Source organism: Zeugodacus cucurbitae, chromosome 2 (genome assembly GCF_028554725.1).
Source record: "Zeugodacus cucurbitae isolate PBARC_wt_2022May chromosome 2, idZeuCucr1.2, whole genome shotgun sequence".
NCBI classification, from domain to species: Eukaryota; Metazoa; Arthropoda; class Insecta; order Diptera; family Tephritidae; genus Zeugodacus; species Zeugodacus cucurbitae.
Genome location: NC_071667.1, coordinates 31,482,589 through 31,504,237, shown reverse-complemented (window position 1 = coordinate 31,504,237; position 21,649 = coordinate 31,482,589). Strand labels below are relative to the sequence as shown.

Genomic DNA, 21,649 nt, shown 5'->3' with positions numbered 1-21,649 from the left:
TGGCGCTTACGTTTGGTGTTTGAGGGCAAACCCAAATACAGATCACTTTTTTTCAAAATTGATGTGATAGTAGATGGCGCAATACCGAATCTTTTCGCAATTTCTACTTGTTTTTCACCATTTTTTACGGCAAGAATAATTTCTTTTTTTTTTAATTGGCAATATTTTGCACATACGAGAAATTGACATCTTGCGTCCTAATTGATACTAATCTACGCTAGTTGTAGACAACAAAGCAAAACTTATGAATAACCGTAACTGTAAAATAATAACGGTTAAAAAACGTACTATGTTTTCGTCACGTACGGTTTTTTGTGAAAAAAAAATACGAGTTGTAGAGGCTTTTGATACACATTTTTCAATTTTTGTCTCAAGAAAAATACGAGTTATCAAAGAGACCGAAATACATACATTTTTCGCGAATTTTTCTAGGGACCGAAGAAATACTATGAAATATCAAGGTTATTCGCTTATCGAGGTTACGACTTATCGAAGTTTCACTGTAAATACTTTATTATTAGAACTTCCATTTTAGAAAAATTTCATTGCATGCGTATGTTTTCGATTACATTTAATTGAAAAACAGCTGTCAGTATTGCATATTTTCATTCACAATAGGTTAAAAGCGGCCATATTTAACAATGTTGTCAACGAAAATGCCACGAACTTCCACTAACTCTCTAAAATTTTGAGGATTAAATGGGAGTTAGCAAACGGAGTTAATACCCCTGACAGACGGCGGCGTTATTTCGGAATAACTGCTTAAATCGGGGTTAATTCGAGAGTTATCTCAGTTAACTCCGTTTGCTAACTCCCATTTAATCCTCAAAATTTTAGAGAGTTACAGCCCTATTATCATGCCCGCACAAAAATCACCACACTCACTATTGTGAGGTTTTTGGATTTTGTGATGATTACCTTATGCTGGAGAAAATTCAAAAGCTGTAATGCTCACAATTTTCTCAAATATCTGTGACGTGTGAAAGCAGCCATCACAATACAAAAATATTTGTGTTTGTTTTGGTTTTTAGCAATATTTGGAAACAAATGTGTAAATATTTGCGTGCTATAACGAGCATGGAGGAATTGTTCTTTGAAAAAAGGGTCTCTATAAAAGTTCAGTTATCGAATAATTGTGTTTAACCGAATCTGGAGCAATATGGACGTACCTTGCATTTTCATTTGTTGAGCGATTTGCTGCCAACCACATCTACGATCCGATAAGGACGCATTATTTTTGTAAAGCAAAGGACACTGACGCACAGCCTCTATAGACGATGGTTTACACCAAGGTTATTTTTATACTCTCGCAACAAAGTTGTGCGTAATCGGACCACTGCCACGCCCACAAAATGGCGATAACCGAAAATTTGGTACAAAGGATTGTTCTAGGAAGGGGCATATTTGGATGTAATTTTTTTGGGGAATTGGGCGCCCCGCCCACTACTATGTTTTTTGTACATATCTCGCAAACTAATTAAGCTATATCAAGGAAACTTTCTAGAGTCGCTTCTTTCAGGTACTACCTTATACCGTCCAAAAATGAAGGAAATCGGGTCATAACCACGCCCACCTCCCATACAAAGGTTATATTCAAAATTACTAAAAATGCAGTAAGTTCAGTAAGGAAAACCACCAGAAACCTTAATTTTATTGTAAAGATGGTACAGAAGAGCTGCTCTCAAAATGGTATACAAAATTTTAAATGGGTTTGGTTCCGCCCACTTATGGGTCAAAAACCATATCTTCCTTACTTGTTTTATAATTCTTTTGTTTTTTAACTTTCGACTGTAAATACGCAATTTCATTTGTTTCATTTGTTTACAAATTTTACATCAATTTGTATTTATTTTGAATTTATTTCTCTTGAAACAACTGTTTGACAGCAAAATGCTTTTCACCTCAATTGGTGACTTTTTAAGCTTTTTTCTTATGAGGTTCGAGCCAGAATAGACTCACAAAATATACGTCATATAAGAAACCTCACAAATTTTTCCTCACAACTCAGTTATGAGGTTTTTTCAGAATAGGGCTGTTAGTGGGAGTTCGTGGCATTTTCGTTGGCAACATTGTTAAACATGGTCGCTTTTTATCTATTGTGAATGAAAATATGCAATACTGACAGCTGTTTTTCAGTTAAATGTAAACAAAAACATACGCATGCTAATTTTTTCTAAAATGGAAGTTCTAATAATAACGTATTTATGCCTATTTTTTAATAATTAGTGATTTTGTACTATTTGTGCGGCTAACAACCGCAATAATTGCTTTCTATCCAATTTTATTTCACCAAAATGGAAATATTATTGCCAATCAGCTGTTATGTGAGTTTATAACTCGCTTTGCTGCCGTCTGTCCCCCACAAAATTGGAACTGATTAAAAGCGCAGTTAATCGGGAATAACTCTGCCGTCTGTCTAACGTATTACTGAGATAACTTTCGAATTAACCCCGATTGAAGCAGTTACAATTAACGCCACTGTCTGTCAGAGGTATAAATCTTCCATAAAACACGCCTAATGTTTGCCGAAAAACCTACTAACGTTCGGATTTAGCAACGGAATTAACTTCGTTGACTCCTGAATTAATCCCGATTATCGCAGTTAAACGGGATTAAAAATATGTTCTGTCAAAGCTATAATCGACAACATCCATTTCGACTCTGAAAGCGTGGGACCAATTTTAGCAATTTATTAGAAAATAAGGGGAAACTTTAGTACAGTATACTCCGATTTCAGGGTTAAAATGGGTATGGTTGGAAAGAGGGCGATCTCCAGTTTACGAATATATATAATAGTTTCCGCAGAAGACTTATAGTTTTCAATATATTCGCATTTAAAATTGAAAACTTCATAAATTTTATGTGGCGATATTTCGATTATTAGTTAACTTTTAATTTATATAATGCGCTTATTATACACTAACACTTCACTAAATTGTTTCCACATACTTATTTTATATCAATTGGTTTAATATTTGCTTTAAATAAGCATTTTAATTTTTGCACAATTTTGTTTATATGCACAATAAAATTTAATTGAAAACTAACACATATATACATATATGCTACGGTTCTCTGGCGATTCACCGATTAATTCACAGATTTCTGATTTATATCATGTCATAAACTGAAATATTAAGAAATCGAGTATAAAATAATATATATAATATATCGATAATTTAGTATATCATTACCCCGTTTTTAGCAATACAGTCTCTTCACTATTTGTACTAAATTGATGAATCCGAGTGATGTTTTTCAAATAAATAAACAACAAGAACAGTTTTTATTTTACATTCACAAGCCTTATTAGCGTTTACAAAATGAGTAATTTTGTTTGTTTATGAAATATGTTGAATACTAAGTAATATTACAATTACAGGCACAGAAGATAAGGGAGTTGTTATAAAGTTGGAAAAACACATAGCTCTATTAAAAGAGGAGTATACTAAACTACAAAGAGAGTATGTTGAACTTGAAAAAAAATACAACAAGATATCTATAAAATTAGAAGATGACCCTATTGTAAGCGGTTTTGCATCTCGTTTGGTTATGACCGTGGCTTCTCTTTATAATAAAACTATTTATTCAGACATATGCATAAGAATTGGCGCTGTAAGCATACCGGCTCACAAATTTGTTCTGCAATCAAGATCTGATGAATGGAGTGAAACATTTTTGAATGCAAGAAATGAACTTGATTTGAGTAATTTCGAAGAAGATATCGGGATCGCTCTAATTCGGTGGATATATACTGATATTGCTGATTTAGATAACGACCGAATTGCTGTGGGATTACTACGGGCAGCTCATTCTTATAAGTTGCCAGGGTTAATGGGTTTATGTGAGCGTGCTTTAGTGGTTTCGGCTAATATTCGATCATGTGTTACATTTTATTGTGTTGCTGAGGAAGTTGGAGCAAAATCTCTACTTGAATATTGCTCAGGTTTGATTTCAACGCATTGGGATGATTTAACTTCACAAGATTTTGAACATATGTCCGGTGCACTGTTATTTAAAATGTTAAAAAGCAAAACTAAGTATCCACTACATGCTGCAGTGCGGTTACTACGAGAAGATGTCGTGTTTCTATGCTTGGTAGAAAATGATAGCAAAGTGAGTATAATAAATAAAGTGTATATGTGCATCTATATTATTAATTATATGTTATGTGTTGAATACATGGATATTGCTTGGTTTTATAGAGAAACATTGGTTGAAAACAAAAAATTAATAAGTTCTTAGTTTTTTTTATAGAAATTATCTTGTGTTGAAAAATTTTAGTTTAAACGACTCGGACTTCGGGGCTTAAATGTATTAAAAATGGGTAGCGGAAATAATAATGGTTAAAGTATACAAATTGAATATACAGTCGAGATTCTCTAACTCGAATCACCATAATCCACAAAAAAACTTAGAGTTATACAATTTTTCATTAAAACATAAATTTTTCAAAAAGGTATAAAATATAGATTTACCCAGTTTTAGTTAGTTTAGTTTTAGTTATTTACTTCGCAAAAAGTTTTAAAACGTGTATTATGTAATTTTGTTTCTTACACTTTGTTATTGTTTGGCTCTTAACGCCTGTATCCCATGCCTTTGTTACACGATTTATGAAATCTATAAATGTAATATCATATTTTTTGTTCGCCTCCATTCGAATACAGGGACTCCTTTAACATTGTTCCTTGCTACTAAAATTTTAAATTTTGTGTTATGCCCTGATCGAAAAATTTGTATGCAATTTGACTTCTATTGCCAATTTAAGAGTTCGAGCTATGGAGAACTTCGACTTATAGAAGTTTGAGTTATGGAAGCAATGTTTTATGAAATTTTAATTCTAAACGCTATTGCCAATTCAAAAGTTCGAGTTATAGAGATCTTCGACTTATAGAAGCTCGAGTTATCGAAGTTCCACTGTATATCTATATGTAATTTAATGGTTTATAACATTTGGCAAAATTGACTTTTTTCTAGGTATTGGGCAAAATCATTTTTTTCTAAGAGATTAAGTCATAAGTAAAACATGTTTTTCGAAGTTTGGATTCAAAATCTAAATATTCGTCTTTGAATTTCGAAATATTGCTACTGGAAACGCTATTATTAATTATAGTATATCAAAACAGTAAAAATATGGACATAATCAAAATTTTCTACTTATTTTAATAGCATATAATATTTTTCGATCAAACTTATATGACAGATGATATAAGCGTTCGTAGTTAGATTTTTGAAAAAAAAATAAATTTTTATATTTAAAAAATACTGGCATATTTACACACAAGCTTTTCATGAATTGTACCAGTGTTTTTCGAAATATAATGTTTTTATTTTTTTCGAACATCCAACTTTCTGTCATATAAGCTTGGCCAACCAATTTTATTCAAGAAGAAAAGTTAGATTATATCCATATTTTGGACTTTTTTAGCAACTACATCGTGTTGTAATTGGTTATAAGCAATTTGGAATTTATTTAGTACCGATAATCGCTTCTTGACCTTTTAGACGAGAAATATTAGGTAAACTCTATACTGTAAATATCAAGTACTAGTTAACCGACAGTTAACATTTTAGTTTACCAACTTTTAACTAATGGCTGTGAATTCGAAAAATTTCTGAGTTGAATTTTGTCCAGCATTTAATCAGAAAATGAAGCATTTTCGAAAATGCATAAAATTCTGGCCACTTTGTGTAGTTTGCCTAGCTGATGCTGTTGCAAGGACTTATTCGAAATCGCCAATCGAAACATTTTGTATTTATGAACTAAAAGACGAGTGAACAAAAACGTATATATTATTAAATAAAAAAAATGAAATGTATGTATATAAAATAATATTCATAAAAATATTAAGATATTGCTTGAATTACATAGTATGATTTGAATTAAGTCTCTTTTCCTGCTGCTAGTTCTTCTTCGTTCCAAAATTTGCGCTATTTTTGGGCATAAATCAGCCCTATGCCGTCTTTGCTGTTTCGAACAGGTTGCATTAAGGTTAGGTGGGTTTCAAAAATTAAAAAAAAAAATTAATTATCAAATCAATCCGAGTAATCCGCCCACCAGGCCACGTCAGTATGAATGCAAGGCTTTAAAAGCATTTTTCTCAAAACTAAATTTTTCAATTCAATGGACACGATTTCTGAAGCGATTTCGTTCAAATTTGTACACATCTTTGAAATAAAATTATCTAGTTAATGAACGAATGATTTTTTTGTATATATAGTCATCAGTTATGATGTCCACCGCAAGCCCTATGCCGTCTTTGCTGTTTCAAACAGGTTGCATTAAGGTTAGGTGGGTTTCAAAAATTAAAAAAAATATTAATTATCAAATCAATCCGAGTAATCCGCCCACCAGGCCACGTCAGTATGAATTCAAAGCTTTAAAAGCATTTATCTCAAAACTAAATTTTTCAATTCAATGGACACGATTTCTGAAGCGATTTCGTTCAAATTTGTACACATCTTTGAAATAAAATTATCTAGTTAATGAACGAATGATTTTTTTTGTATATATAGTCATCAGTTATGATGTCCACCGCAAGACCTTTTTTTGCATTACCGTAAAAGCACCCACTATTTCTATATTTTGATAATAATAAATCATAAATCTCTGAGCTAATGTATTTATAAATATATTTACTAATATTACCTATTTACTATAGGTATTAAATATACAAATTGTATTATATAACAAATTACATATAATATAAATTTTTATGAAATATGAGAAAGTCTAGCTTTAGAATATATGCTAATTAATATTAATCACATTATTAATTACAATTGGCGGAATAAATAGTAAAGTATAATTAAGCTTGTAGGCAGTATTCGATTAGCAAAGATTTTCCCTGGTCCTGAGTTGCATAGGTCACCGCGACAGTAGCAGTGTGTTTTACTGGAAGCTGAGAGATGGTTTTCCTTAAATTCAATACAGCCTTCATCATATACTTCTTCCACCGAATGTTCTTGTTGCCATCGACGATTTTTAAAGACCTGTAAATTATTGTATTATTTTATTCGCATACATTTTTTTGTATAAAATATAGTTTTTTTGACATATTATCATTCATTCAATCGGTATTATTAAATTAACAGAAAGAGTATAATATATTTATTATAACACACCTGCTTAGTATCTTTTTGCGGTGCGCACCCTCTTATAACTGTATTTAGTTTTTCGTTTTGCAAATGAAGTGTTGAAATAGTCTTTAAACACATTGTCGAAAATGGGCAATCGACGATAAAATCGTCAGACTTATCAAATTTGGTGCACGCTGGTGTGAAAACTGTAGTATTTTGTATATCACTTTTTTCAACAGTAACGCTGCATTTGAAGCATTTTATCGCTGCGGTGTAATCTAAAATGAAATACAAATTAAGACACAATAAATCAGATCATACATGCATTATAATCGGGAACACAAAGCACTAGCATCCGTTACGCTTTTTTAGACGTGTGGCCTTCAATTAAGCAATACTATTTTCGAAGTTAGTCTTTTTGACAGCTATTACTTGATTTATACTCGGTTTGGTTAGCATTTCCTAATGAGAGACTTACTCCGAAACAACGTTTACTGCAGACATACGGCCCCTATTGCTGCAAAAAATGGTCGAAAATTAGACCTTTCGACTGGATTTTATTCGAGCCAGCCGCGGCGTTCAATCGCTCGAAATCATTATTAAAATATATTGGCAAACACTTATCTTCATAATAAAGCGAAATTCTTTGCAAAGCATTATATTATATACGTTTTATTTCTTCTTGAAAGCCATATGTCTAAAAAAACACCCTTTGTTTGTTGAAAAAATAAAGCTAAACACAATCTAAGTGAGAAGATTTGGGGATTACTAACTGAAATTTTACTAAAGCAATAATAAATACACAAACATGTTTTTGTTTATAATGTGAAAATAATTTTCGATTAAAAAAACAATTAGGGTACTCATAAGTTGTTGTGGAGATATGTCGTAAAATAAAATGTTAAAAAATACGATAGTGGTGAACACCTCGTTATAGTTTTGTTGTGTAAATCTGAAAAAAGCTGATTATTTTCAATATACAACGAACAGAACACATAGCGCAACAACAATTTTTTTTAAACCAGTGTAAAAGTTTAAAACTGAATGATTTTACGCCATTTTATAACAATTTGTGAGTACCCCAAATATATATGTTCCGCGAAGTATTTTGAATACAGCACTGCTCTTACACTCTGTTTGGTTCACAAAATGGACAATGGGCGTGGCGTCACCCACAATTGTGCGAAAAACTATATCTTAGGAACCAACCGATCAATTTCAATCAAATTCCTTACGTGGTATTCTTTTGACATTCTTATTTTTTATCCTGAAACTGGGTGAAATCGATTAACAACCACACCTACTTGCCATATAAAACAATTTGGAATTGCATCTCATTCGTTCACTTTTCCATATACATATGTATAAATTAGGCCCTAATGTAGATGTACAATAATATACAAAATTTGAACAAAAACTGCATTCGAGGTGTAGCATAGCTCATCTAAAAATTTAAGAAATCAGACTATAATTTATCAAGGCCCCAGCTACCGAACATAAGGCCCACATTGTTTATTGATAATTTTTTTTTACCGAAAAAATAGGTAAATCTCTCAGATGTGCTAAAAAAAATCAGAGAGAATATTTTTCTTCTAGCAGTGGATTTCTGTGCCACTATATTAAAATTGTGTAGCTCCAATATATATACTATGTGTGATATGTGATAGCAAAATTAAATTAAATATTGAATATAATGTAGCTTGATGGCGAGTAAAATCTGACCAGAAATTATATAATAAATAAAATGTGAGAGTATAACTTACTTAGTTGCTTCTATGCGTAAAACGAATGCGAACAATATTTCTATCGTATTGCAATACAGAGTAACCGCCTCTGAGGTCTGACTTCGAGAATTTTTAGAAGAGCGGTCCCACAATGCAGTATTTGTCCAAAATTTGTTTACCAATATCTTTACTCGTGCTTGATTTATATATTGTGAAGTAAATGAATCAGATGGACTTCAGAATTGTGTTATATGAGAAATGGGCGTGCTTGTTAACTAATTTCGGTCGATTTTCAACATCTGGCTGCCATCAAAATATGATGACCAAATTTCAACGCTTTAGATTTTGCTATAAAATTGTTCCGGAGTTTTTCGTACGTCGTCTTTATTTTCATGTGGATTTAGTACTATCTAACTAAAACTATTGATAATTTTCTTTAAGCTATAACTTTTGTACGAACCTGTTATTAAAAGCAGCAATAATCCTATAGTAGAAAGATGTACGAATATTTTGTTGAGGTGCCAATTCCCGATCTGTTTCGTTTCAAAGAGTTTTGTGTGATTAAAATAATTTATATGAGGCTTGGTAAACACATAAAAAAATAAATAATTTCAAATAAAACGACTACACAGTGCAAATTATTGTAACATAGAGTAATTTATGTAGTAAAGATCAGTTCATAGAATAAGGACACCAATTCTGAATAAGTATGAAATACTCGGTGAACAATTATATAAGAGAAAGTTGAGTTGTCATATTTTTCAATTTGTACTGCAATTTTGAAAGAAATTGTTATTTTATAAAATATAATTTCTTGAATACTGTTGTTACTTCAAATCAGTATTATTTCTTAAAAAAATTGTGCAGATTTGAGTTTGCACTCGTGAAAACTCTAAAACACGTTAACTCGAACTTGAACATTTTTTCTTCTCCATTGTTGTTAACAATACGCCGTTCAAAACTAATCTACTAAAATTCAGGAAATTGGACTATGTCCAGTACAAATTTACAACGCAGAAAGCAACCTGCATCTTACATACACATGTTCATTGTATTCTTTACGAAAGTAAATAAAAATGTTTGAATAACCTGGTCATGAAGCAGTAAACCACAGCGTTCTAATATTTTGAATTATTCCAGAAAAACAACAAGTTGTAGGTAATATAAACATTCATAAAATTAATAAATAAATTAAAATATATAAAAGTCGAAGACTCGAACAAGCAAGGTTTTCATAAATACTGATCCAATTTTTGCAAATGTATGATTGTGAATGTGGTTAAGTAACCTTTCTACTAATAATATAAATCTTCATGAAAAAATACTTCAATTAAAATACGTATATATTTGAATAAGCAATAAAAAGGTAACATATTCAATTTTTCGCGCACTATGAATTTTTGGAAAGATAAAATTTTTAACTATTTTTTTTCCAAAGATCCAACGTCACACTTTATATCATCAGTCATACGAGCTTGATGGAAAAATTGAAATAAGACAATATTGAATATTCATATATTTTTGGCAAATTACATACTAGTATTAATAATAGTATTTCCAGTAAGCTAAATTTTGAAATTCGAGGACGAACATACATGTTTTACTTATGATTAAATTAGGGTCGGCTTTAGAGCGGGGCGGTCAATTTTGGGAAAGGTTATTTCTTTTAATTCTTGGTGCGAAAATTTTCTGCGTCTTTCCTGTAGTGTTATTGAGTCTGATCAGAATTCGATAGAGAGTTAATTATCATCCAAATATCCATCATAAAAAAAAAACAGAAATTGTAACTTTGCATTTACATTAATCAATCCAAAGGAAAAAAAGATTGCATTGAATTAAATTAATAAACCAAAATTTTTGTGATGCTTATGGACTACGCCCATAATTAAAAGTTGGAAGTTAGCCCCATAGTCTCTTACCATCTATTTTTCTATTGTCAGAGTTAAAACTGATAAATTTTAAGAACCACCAACTTTTTAACCTAGCAAATATATTGCCGTGCCTTCAGTCAAATTAGGATTGATTTAGTCGCTTGCCTCCATAGCTTTTCATTCAAATGATGAATCACCTATTTATAAATCTAAACGTAATTCATTTAATATATGTGTCTGTTTTCTACATAACCAATTATGAAAAACCAATATCGTATAATTACAATAATATGTATTTCAAACCACAACCATGAGATGGTAATAACTATTTACATAATAATTTATATACAAATTCAACGTACACATATACTAGACATATTACAAATATTCTTTGAAATAATATAGTTTTAATACATATTGGATAAGAACTAATCAATAGCAGGTTATTATTACGTTTTTTGATATTATAGATCTAATAACAAAAAAGGTACCATCATATTCTAAATCCAGTAAGAAACTAAGTATGTATGTAAGCACAAAACAAAACTATGCTTGTTGAAATCTTATCTATTGTGTTATCGTATCTGTTAAAATATATTCGTATACATTCCGATACCATTTCGCTTTTGTGTAGTAGTATAATTCAGCCTGCCTTCTGACGTTCAAATTTTAATTAAATTGTCATCATACCACCCCCCAAAAACACTACTCTGCATTCGTCACTTAACAGGTTATCTCGACAGGCAAAATGTTATAGTATGACATCTTTTCTGCTGTTCACATTGCCTATAGAGATTGCACATTCTAATAGTATAACATAGATGGCATGCAATTTGTTATGCTAACTATTGCATGCAATGAACTCTCACTTTGGGAGTTTGACAGCTATATTTTCATTTTCACAAAATATTCAGAACGGCAATATGTGCGAAATGGCCTCGGCTAATGGATGCGTCTGATGTTTTCATGTTTTTTTAGGTAAATTGTAATTTAGAGTAGTGAGATTCAAAATGTATTTCAATTATAATTTGTATGGCATATGTACATACATGTAAATACTTGATTACTGAAAAAAGCACCCTCAAATTGGTCAATGTGTATTTCGGACAAATTTAAATCTTTAATAATATAAAATTAAAAAATATGTTGCCAAAATCGAATAATAAAAGTTCGAATAATAACAGTAATCATATATTTAGCAAATGATTATGTTAAGATAATAAATACCCAGATAAAGATTTTGATATCTGCAATAGCAATAGATTTCACATTTAGTAGCTGTCATCGATTGGCTAACCGTTATAGAGAAGCCAATAGAACGCACTATTCTGTAATTCAAACAGATTGACAGCACTTATGGGGCAAGCCTGCGCTAAAATGTCCTCTTAATCATGCACAATAGTGCTGCACCATTTTCTTAGGTGGAGAAATACTTAAATGTGGACAAAAATATTTTTTATCCCTTTGTTTCGAGCTTCTTCTATGTATTATGTTTTATTTAATAAATTAAAATGTATTTCAAAGTAAAAACAACAAATATATATATTTGTAGTGTCATTTTTGTCTAAAATTGGTCTTTTGAGTCCTTTTAACCATTGTGAATAGTCTACATAAGTAAAACAAAATTTGGCAGCACTCAGCAAGCGGCGATAGAATTTTTAATGAGGTATCCGCATACTCTCCTGCACGAATTCAACTATATAATTTTGTTGTTGCTTTCACATATACAATTTTTGACAGGCGAACAGCGCCCAAAGATAGCGAGCAGAGAAGTGACCAATCGATTACAGCTAGTATGTAAAAATATTTTAAATTTTTATCCGATTCCGATTAATTGGCCAGTTGGCAAAGAATTGGCCGATACCGATGTAGATTCTGGGTATAACCAAATTTTTAATACTTATATGTAATATTTAATTTTATTAAGATAAAAGGGGAGATTTTAGTTACTGGGCGCCATGATTTGAGGCCATTTTTATATTAAGTAGCTCAAAATAAACACTTTGGCTCGACAAGGAATATTTTTTGAGCCAATGCAGAAAGTAGATCTATGCGAAAGATCTTGTCAATCAATCACATAACACATGCATCAGTGCATAAGTGCATAAGTGCACGCATCGGCTGCTGTTAATATAATTTCAACGCTAGATATCTCGTAAACGGTGCGATATATTACTTTTTTTATTCACTAAAAAGAGTTTATTTTGGGCTAATTAAAAAAAAAAGGCCTCAAATCTTGTCGCCCCAGTAACTAAAATCGTTCCAGATAACACAATTATTCCAATATCTTTATCATTAAGTCCAATGGAATAACGAAAGTAAGTATATATAGTATACGGGGACTGGTGCACCAAATCCAAGATTATACTTTCATTTAGTTTTGTTCTCACTTATTACCAGATATTTACGGTATATAGCTCATCGGAAGTTTGAAAATCCGAATATTATGTATATGGGGGCTAGAGATAGTATACCATAAAATTTAGAGTTTCTGGTGTTTTTCTTTACTGAATTAAAACACCGTTAGTAGTTTTCAACTTAAAATTTGCCCACCTCCCATGGTCGAAGTACTTATCCGTTGTTTTCGTCATTTCATGATATATATTCGAGTACCTAAGGAAATTGACTACAAAAATGTTGGTGTGTTTAGTATACAGAAAACCTATTTGAGGACGAGTCACGCCCTCTTTTTGAAACAAATCCCATTCTAATATGCCCTTCTCTGATATAATGCTCTATACCAAATTGCGTTTCTATATCTTCATTTATGGCTTAATTTTATATTAATTTTTTCGGTTAATGTCTTTTTGTGGGCGTGACAATTTGTCGATTTCGATTGCCAACCCTCTCATGCGGCCACGAAACAAGGTGTACCAAGTTTTATCATGATACATAAATTTTTACTCAACTTATCGCTTGCACAAACGGACCGACAGACAGACAGACATCCGGATTTCAAATATACTCTTCACCCTGACCTATTTGGGATGTCTAACCCTATATCTAACTCTCTTGCGAGAGTACTAAAAATTAAAGAATTAAATTAATTTAACATGTATTATTACGGGAGGATGGGATCATGTGTAGAAGTTCACGCAAGTGAGGAAAGTTTTTGATTGTCATTCACTTGGGAGTGGCCAGAAACGATTCTTCTCCACATGGTTCAAGCAGCTCACGACTTCCGGTTTTAGACCAAGTATCCTCTGGGTAGCCAACAGACATCCGTTTGAAGGCGAGCTAAAGTGAGAAGGCGAAGCCCGCTTATGAGGTTGTGCGTAGGGCTTGGGACCCACCACATAAAAACGAAGTACCAATGAAAAATCTACGAAAGCCTCGGATGAGACACCCCCCTTTTGATGACGACCCCTGCAAACGTTTTAAGGATTATGATATAAGGGCATGCACCTGGAATGCCCGGACCTTTAATTGGGAAGGTGCCTCTGCCCAGCTGGTTGATGTCCTCATACGACTCAAGGCTGACATCACCGCCATCCAAGAAGTGCGATGGACGGGACAAGGACGGAAGAAGGTGGGTCCTTGTGACATCTACTACAGCGGCCATATAAAGGAGCGCAAATTTGGTGTTGGATTTGTGGTGGGAGAGACACTCCGTCGCAGAGTCCTGGCATTCACCCCGGTGGATGAACGTCTTGCCACAATCCGCATCAAAGCGAGGTTCTTCAACATATCGCTGATTTGCGCCCACGCCCCAACGGAAGAGAAGGACGATGTGACCAAAGATGCTTTCTATGAGCGCCTAGAACGCACCTATGAGCGCTGCCCCCGCCACGATGTAAAAGTCGTGCTTGGCGATTTTAACGCCAGGGTGGGTAAAGAAGGTGTCTTTGGCACAACAGTCGGAAAATTCAGCCTCCATGACGAAACATCGCCAAACGGCCTGAGGTTGATCGACTTCGCTGGGGCCCGAAATATGGTCGTCTGTAGTACCAGATTCCAGCATAAGAAAATACATCAAGCTACTTGGCTGTCTCCTGATCGAAACACGCGGAACCAAATCGATCACGTTGTGATAGACGGAAGACATGTCTCCTGTGTTTTAGACGTGCGTACGCTCCGAGGACCAAATATAGACAGCAGCAAAGAATGCCCGTCAACAAACACAAGGAAGGTTCGACGTCGAAAAGCTGCAATCGCAACAGACAGCCACGAAATACTCTACTCGACTTGCACTCCTGCTCTCTGAGAGCACTCATCAGCATCTCCGTATAAGGGAACTGTGGAACGGCATCTCAAACTCACTGCGTACCGCTGCAGCCGAAACAATTGGTTTTCGGCAACGACAAAAAACAAGCTGGTACGATGAGGAGTGCCGTCTCGCAGCGGAGAGAAAACAGACTGCCTACCTCGCAACGTTGCAAACGACCACAACACGTGCGGGATGGGATAGATACCGAGAGCTGAAGAGGGAAGCGAGACGCATCTGCAGACAAAAAAAAAAGAGGCCGAAATGCGTGAGTACGAAGAGCTTGAGAAGCTGGCAGACAGAGGGAATGCTCGAAAATTTTATGAAAAAATGAAGCGACTTAACGAAGGTTTCAAGACCGGAGCATCCTCATGTAGAGACCAAGGTGGTAATCTGGTAACCGATGTCCAGGGCATACTGGGATTATGGAGGGAACACTTCTCCGACCTGCTGAATGGCAGTGAGAGTACAACACCAGGAGATGGCGAACCCGATCCCCCAATCGATGACGATGGAACAGAGGTTCCATTACCTGACCATGAAGAAATTCGAATAGCAATTACCCGCTTGAAGAACAACAAAGCAGCGGGGGCCGATAGATTACCGGCAGAACTATTCAAATACGGCGGCGAAGAACTGATAAGGTGCATGCATCAGCTTCTTTGCAGAATATGGTCGGAAGAAAGCATGCCTGACGATTGGAATCTCAGTGTACTCTGCCCAATCCATAAAAAGGGAGATCGCACAATCTGCGCCAATTACCGTGGGATCAGCCTCCTAAATATCGCATACAAGGTACTATCGAGCGTACTGTTTGAAAGACTAAAGCCCACCGTCAACGAACTGATTGGACCTTATCAGTGTGGCTTTAGACCTGGAAAATCGACGACTGACCAGATATTCACCATGCGCCAAATCTTGGAAAAGACCCGTGAAAAGAGGATCGACACACACCACCTTTTTGTCGATTTTAAAGCTTCTTTCGACAGCACGAAAAGGAGTTGCCTTTACGCCGCGATGTCTGAATTTGGTATCCCCGCAAAACTAATACGGTTGTGTAAATTGACGTTGAGCAACACCAAAAGCTCCGTCATGATTGGGAAGGACCTCTCCGAGCCGTTCGATACCAAACGAGGTTTCAGACAAAGTGACTCACTATCGTGCGACTTCTTTAACCTGATGCTGGAAAAAATTATAAGAGCTGCAGAGCTAAACCGAGAAGGTACAATCTTCTACAAGAGTGTACAGCTGCTGGCGTACGCCGATGATATTGATATCATCGGAAGCAACAACCGCGCCGTTTGTTCTGCTTTTTCCCGCATGGATAAGGAGGCGAAGCGAATGGGTCTGGAGGTGAATGAGGACAAGACGAAATATCTCCTGTCATCAAACAAACAGTCGGCGCATTCGCGTCTTGGCTCCCACATCACTGTTGACAGTCATAACTTCGAGGTCGTAGATAATTTCGTATACCTGGGAACCATCATCAACAACACGAACAATGTCAGCCTCGAAATCCAGCGCAGAATAACTCTTGCCAACAGGTGGTGGCGCACTATCGTCGATTCGGCTATAACCGGCTAAACGGTTGCAACGCCAATCACATACATACATATTACAATATTATTCAGTTATCCAGTTGAATTTGTAAAAGAGAGTATGCGGATACTTCATGAAAACTTCTATCGCCACTTGCATTAGTTCTACCAAATTTTGTTTCACACATACATATGTATAAATTATTCACAATGATAAAAATTGTTCAAATGCCAAATTATTGTCAAAAAGGACAATACTAATATAATTTTATACTCTCTTGAAAGAATATTGCTTTATGTAACCTGTAAATTGTATTTGACATTTATTAAAAATGTTTGTTGTTCTGTTGTTTCACTGTTCTTATTAATTTTCAGCTTCCCGAAATTTGTAATTCTTTATCCGATCAAGGCCAACTGCCACTACAATTAGCGTTGACAGCAAAAAGCATTTCCATTGCTCAAACTCTAGTTAAAAATGGATCTGCAGATATTAATGCGTATGATGCAGAGGTACGCAATCACATGTTTTAAATAGACTGTACGATTTTTTACTTTCCAGGGGTTTTCATTATTGATGAGATCTATTAAAAATGTCGACGAGTTTGCGGCAACTTTTTTGTTGGATCATGGTTGTGAATTGAACTTAACAGCAAGGTGCGTATTCCAATTTAAATTTAAGTAATATTGTTTCAAAATAATGACAATATTAATCTGATTGAGCCTTCTGTCTCCATCAGCGTACTTATGTGAAATTTGAATTATGTTTTATGTGTCTCTTTGCCACCAATAACGCTCGCTGACTTTTCAATGTCATTAAGTACGGTTCTAGTATGTTTCAGTATTGTTAAGCATTAGTTTCCTCATTTTCCGTTAAAGTTTTTGTGGACAGATTTTTGTTGGGAGATATCATGGCAATTTTCTAAAATTGATCCTATTTTCCGTTTATACTTATATATATAACATATCACATAATCTTAGCGATGGGATTATAACTTAACGTTTATGAGGTACATACATATATGGGGGCTAGAAAAAATATTAGACAGATTTTGCCCATTTTGATACAAAGGCTCACAATTAGAAGAAACACATCTCCTTTGAATTTGTTTGGAATATCCGAGAGATTTACCGATATTTTCAGTAAAAAATTATCCGCAATCTTTGAGCTGCTCATGTTCGATATCTGGGGACTTGAAAAGTTATAGATTTTTAGACGGTCTATGCCACACTAGAAATACAGTTTTGTGCTTTTAGCTAGGTTTAATACTTGTATTGTATTTATTTTTAGTATTAATAAATCTTAAGGTATATTGAAACAAATGTTTTAGCTAATATTATTTTACAAGAAGGAGCAAAATTGCATAGCATTGCGTAAAAAGATCAGCTTCAACTTACTAGATATAATAATATTTTATTTAGAATATTAATTATAACATATCCATATAATATATACATAGTTTATTTGATTTTTATATACAGGGAATCGGGAAACACTGCCTTACATATGATTTCTCAGTATAATCCTATTGGAACTGATCAAGAAGAATTCGCGTCCATATTAAATATTGGTGAAAAGTTGCTAACTCTAAATCCAAATATTAATATACAAAATAATCGGGGAGAAACTTCACTACATGCAGCAATATTGTCTGGTAACAACAAGATAATTGATATGCTGGTTTCTAGGCCCGAAATAAATATTAACTTGCAAAACAATAATGAAAACACCGCCTTAGAATTGTGGCTATTAAATAAAATGGACTCATGGAAATTACCTTTGAAATTAATTGAACTTGGAGCGAACGTCAACCCAATCAAAGCTTCTACTGAGGACAATTTGATGCAAGTTTTGGCAAAGAAGGGTTTGGAGGAATCGGCAATTTTTTTAACGGATTATGCAGATATTAATCACGTTAACGCTGCAGGATTTACTGTACTTCATATAGCTGCAGAAATGCACTTATCAAATTTAGTTGCAAAATTATTACAAGTCGGTGCTAATCCCAATGCCCAGTTCTCCAAATCTCAAATGAGATCACCTATTCATATAGCTGTAGAAGCAAATGCCGTTGATGTTTTAAAAGAAATTGTAAAACAAAAATCTTGTTCTTCAGGCAAATCGCCAAATTTTGACTGTAAAAATGATAAGGGAAATACTCCATTAAGCCTTAGTATAGAATTAGGACGTAGCCATTTAGTTTCTCTTCTCATAGATGGAGGAGCGAATGTTAATGCTCGAAACGATGACGATCTGACATTATTGCATCAATCGATTTTAAATAAGGACACGGACACTGCGATTTTGCTTTTACAACATGGCGCTGATGCAAATTTCCTAACTGGTATAACTATTATTAAATAGGTTATTATTTTTATATATTAATATTTTTTATCGGTTTAAAAAAGGAGACAAACGATCGCCACTCCAGCTGGCTATATACGCTCATTTGCCGATAGTAGTTGATAACTTATGTGCTAAAGGAGTGTCTTTAAAGTCATTTAATGACAACCAGAGAGATCCACCACTTTGGACAAGCTTAGAACTTGGATATGAAGATATTGCTCAAATCTTACTGCGGCACGGTGTGGATACAGATTGCTGGGATACTGGACCAGAAGGCTGTATGCAAACTATGCTACATCGGGCAATAGATGAAAACAAAGAATCAATAGCAATTTTTCTCATAAAGAGTCAATGCGATATTGATTCACCCCGTCAGGCTGGTCCAAACGGGGAAGGAGGAGACGAAGCTAATGACAAAGCTTCTCCATTACATGTTTGCTGTCATTGGGGTTTAACAAAAGTATTGCAAGCTTTAATTGATCATGGTGCGAATGTGAATGCATTAGATGTCAACAACCAAACTCCTATTCACATAGCAATAAGAAACCAGCACGAAGAAATTATTTCTATTTTATTATGCCACCCAAATATTGATTTAAGAATTCGAGACCATGAAGGAAATACCCCTTTCGCCCAAGCTCTTTTTGTTAGAAATCATAAAGCCGCAGAACGCATTTTGGAACGTCTACCTAACGCGGCAGAACAAATGGATAATCGTGGACGTAATTTTCTTCATTTAGCCATATTAAAAGACGACATAGAAGGAGTTCTTTTCTTATTATCTGTCCAAGTAGATGTCAATTCAAGAGTTCATGATGTGAATCAGTCTACACCTTTACATTTGGCTGCATCTTCGCGAAATGAAATGATAATGAGAACATTGATTCTGGCAGGAGCACGTGTTAGTGAAAGAGATGCAACTCAAAAGACACCTCTCCATATTTCTGCTGAGAGGGGTAATTTAGCTGCTCTATCAGCACTATTGCAGAATAACGCAGACTACGACGCAGTTGATGGTGATGGAAATAATGCTTTACATGTTGCTGTTCGTGGGGGATATTTAAGTATTGTACGAGAACTATTAACAGAATCAAGAATTGATGCGGAAGCTGTAAATCACAAAGGACGAACACCACTGCATGAATTATGCCGCACTGGAGAAGATAATTCAGCGGCTGCCATATGTGATCTATTCATTGAATGTATGCCAAAATATCCTATTAATAAACCCGATTCCGATGGGAATACGCCTCTACTACTAGCTTTCATGAGAGGCCAGTCGCCTTTATGCAAAGCCTTAGTGAAGTATGGGGCGTGCCTTGGTATGGAAAATCGAGACGGCGTTAACATATTCAATTTTAAGTTGGCTACAGATCAACTTTTACACAAGCTTCTTGATCAGCTGCCACAAGAATCCCCATGGTCCGAATCGGACGTCTGTCAAGAATGTCGTATAAAATTTTCATTAACAATTCGGAAACATCACTGGTAAGTTAAATTTCGTAAGAACACTGATAAAATATAAAATTTAGCGGCGTTTTATTTTGTGAAACTTATTTGATCAATTATAGAAATGACCAAATTTCTATAGAATATCTCAGAGAATTACCTATATTTTCGGCAAACAAAATTATCCATAGGCACTGAGGTCCACGCGTTCGGTATCTGCATCAGACTATATCTTATATTCTGATTTCGACAATATAGTATTAGCGCAGAGTTTTATTATGGTATTGTCATTGTTGTATTATATATTGCGAAATGAATGAATCAGATGGGAAGTAGGCGTGGTTGCTAACTGATTTCGCCGATTTTTTATCGGTAATATCACATTCGTATATTAAATATAATATTATTAGTATACCAAATATATTTTTGAAATTTATACATAATATAAACATATTTCTAAAATTAATATATTTATGTATTTTAGCCGTCATTGTGGGCGTGTTTTATGTTCCAAATGCTCAAACAACGATGTTCCAATCCTTAAATTTGGTTTGAATAAACCCACTCGTGTGTGCTGCACTTGCTTTGATGTTTTACAAGGAGGAATACATACTTTACAATGAACACAAGCAATTTATTTTAATTATTCACGTACATATATGTAAATACATTTTGTTTCCTAAAAAATTACTAATTAAAATAGTATGTCTTTATTTATGAATAAAAATATTATATAAAATTTATATACATGCATATATGGTACATTCATTGTTATTATTATTAAAGTAATCATATAAATACTGCTTATTTAGTTTATGATTACACTTATTGTCTCTGGGGTCATACATTTAAAAAAATATGGTTGGTGTCGTCGATATTTGTTTTCGATTTCAATTTAAAATCATCAACTTCGCAACTATGCTGAATAAATACTGGCTAAATACGATGAAACAGGGGCCCTATTCTGTAACTCGATTCGAAAATGAATTTTCTCGAATTCGAATATTTTGAATTCTGTAAAGCTCGATCTACATAGCTCTCGTATGCGAAAGCGAAAAAATGCGCTTGACTGCGTATATATCGAGCATTTATGGAGATAAATGCGCTTTTGAATGCGTTGACAGCTGTGTACAAGGTGATACACATACACACTTTTCATTTGCGAGTTTGAAAACGACCTAAATAATATGGACGGCGATTTTAAATGTTTATTGATTTTTATAATCAGTGTACATAGAAAACCTCTAATTAAGCAACGGAAGGAAAATTTACACTGTCTACCTTGTTTATTAAAACTTCATCACCCCTAATCTTTAAAAATTAATTTAAATATTTGATAAATTTATTATTAATAAATTAATAAATATTATATTTTCCAAAATACTTATATTGTATCGAAGAAAACGAGCTTAAATAATTAAAACATACAAGATTGTAAG

At 34.0% G+C, this 21,649-nt stretch overlaps 2 protein-coding genes across 6 annotated transcripts; one reads left to right on the top strand and one right to left on the bottom strand.

Annotated features, from left to right (window-relative positions):
• The first annotated feature begins 3,169 nt into the window (after window positions 1–3,169).
• Ankfy1_0 (rabankyrin-5) lies at window positions 3,170–20,972 on the top strand. Of its 3 annotated transcripts, none has more exons than XM_054225550.1 (7): window positions 3,170–3,327; window positions 3,383–4,116; window positions 16,793–16,927; window positions 16,977–17,071; window positions 17,897–18,759; window positions 18,827–20,249; window positions 20,695–20,972. In XM_054225550.1, exons 1-7 carry the CDS (start codon window positions 3,324–3,326, stop codon window positions 20,831–20,833), a joined length of 3,393 nt encoding a protein of 1,130 aa, XP_054081525.1. In that variant the 5' UTR covers window positions 3,170–3,323; the 3' UTR covers window positions 20,834–20,972. The 3 variants fall into 3 exon arrangements, with proteins under 3 accessions (XP_054081525.1, XP_011188184.2, XP_028898379.2); XM_011189882.3 differs by having other exon boundaries at window positions 18,824–20,249; XM_029042546.2 differs by lacking the exon at window positions 3,170–3,327 and having other exon boundaries at window positions 3,385–3,525; window positions 3,593–4,116; window positions 18,824–20,249.
• On the bottom strand, window positions 6,610–11,428 carry LOC105215766 (uncharacterized). 3 transcript variants are annotated; one of them, XM_011189881.3, is made up of 4 exons: window positions 11,292–11,428; window positions 9,265–9,337; window positions 7,126–7,358; window positions 6,610–6,993 (listed from the first exon to the last, which is right to left on the bottom strand). In XM_011189881.3, exons 1-4 carry the CDS (start codon window positions 11,292–11,294, stop codon window positions 6,778–6,780), a joined length of 525 nt encoding a protein of 174 aa, XP_011188183.1. In that variant the 5' UTR covers window positions 11,295–11,428; the 3' UTR covers window positions 6,610–6,777. The 3 variants fall into 3 exon arrangements, with proteins under 3 accessions (XP_011188183.1, XP_011188182.1, XP_028898384.1); XM_011189880.3 differs by having other exon boundaries at window positions 11,167–11,402; XM_029042551.2 differs by lacking the exon at window positions 11,292–11,428 and adding an exon at window positions 10,724–11,047.
• Window positions 20,973–21,649: the final 677 nt, after the last annotated feature.

Excerpts from the sequence above, each read along its gene's own strand:
- Ankfy1_0 (XM_011189882.3), top strand. Across the intron at positions 4,117-16,792 it reads TGGTAGAAAATGATAGCAAA|CTTCCCGAAATTTGTAATTC; the intron begins GTGAGTATAATA and ends ATTAATTTTCAG. Across the intron at positions 16,928-16,976 it reads TTAATGCGTATGATGCAGAG|GGGTTTTCATTATTGATGAG; the intron begins GTACGCAATCAC and ends TTTACTTTCCAG.
- LOC105215766 (XM_011189880.3), bottom strand. Across the intron at positions 7,359-9,264 it reads ATTGCTGCTTTTAATAACAG|ATTACACCGCAGCGATAAAA; the intron begins GTTCGTACAAAA and ends ATTTCATTTTAG. Across the intron at positions 6,994-7,125 it reads CGCAAAAAGATACTAAGCAG|GTCTTTAAAAATCGTCGATG; the intron begins GTGTGTTATAAT and ends AATAATTTACAG.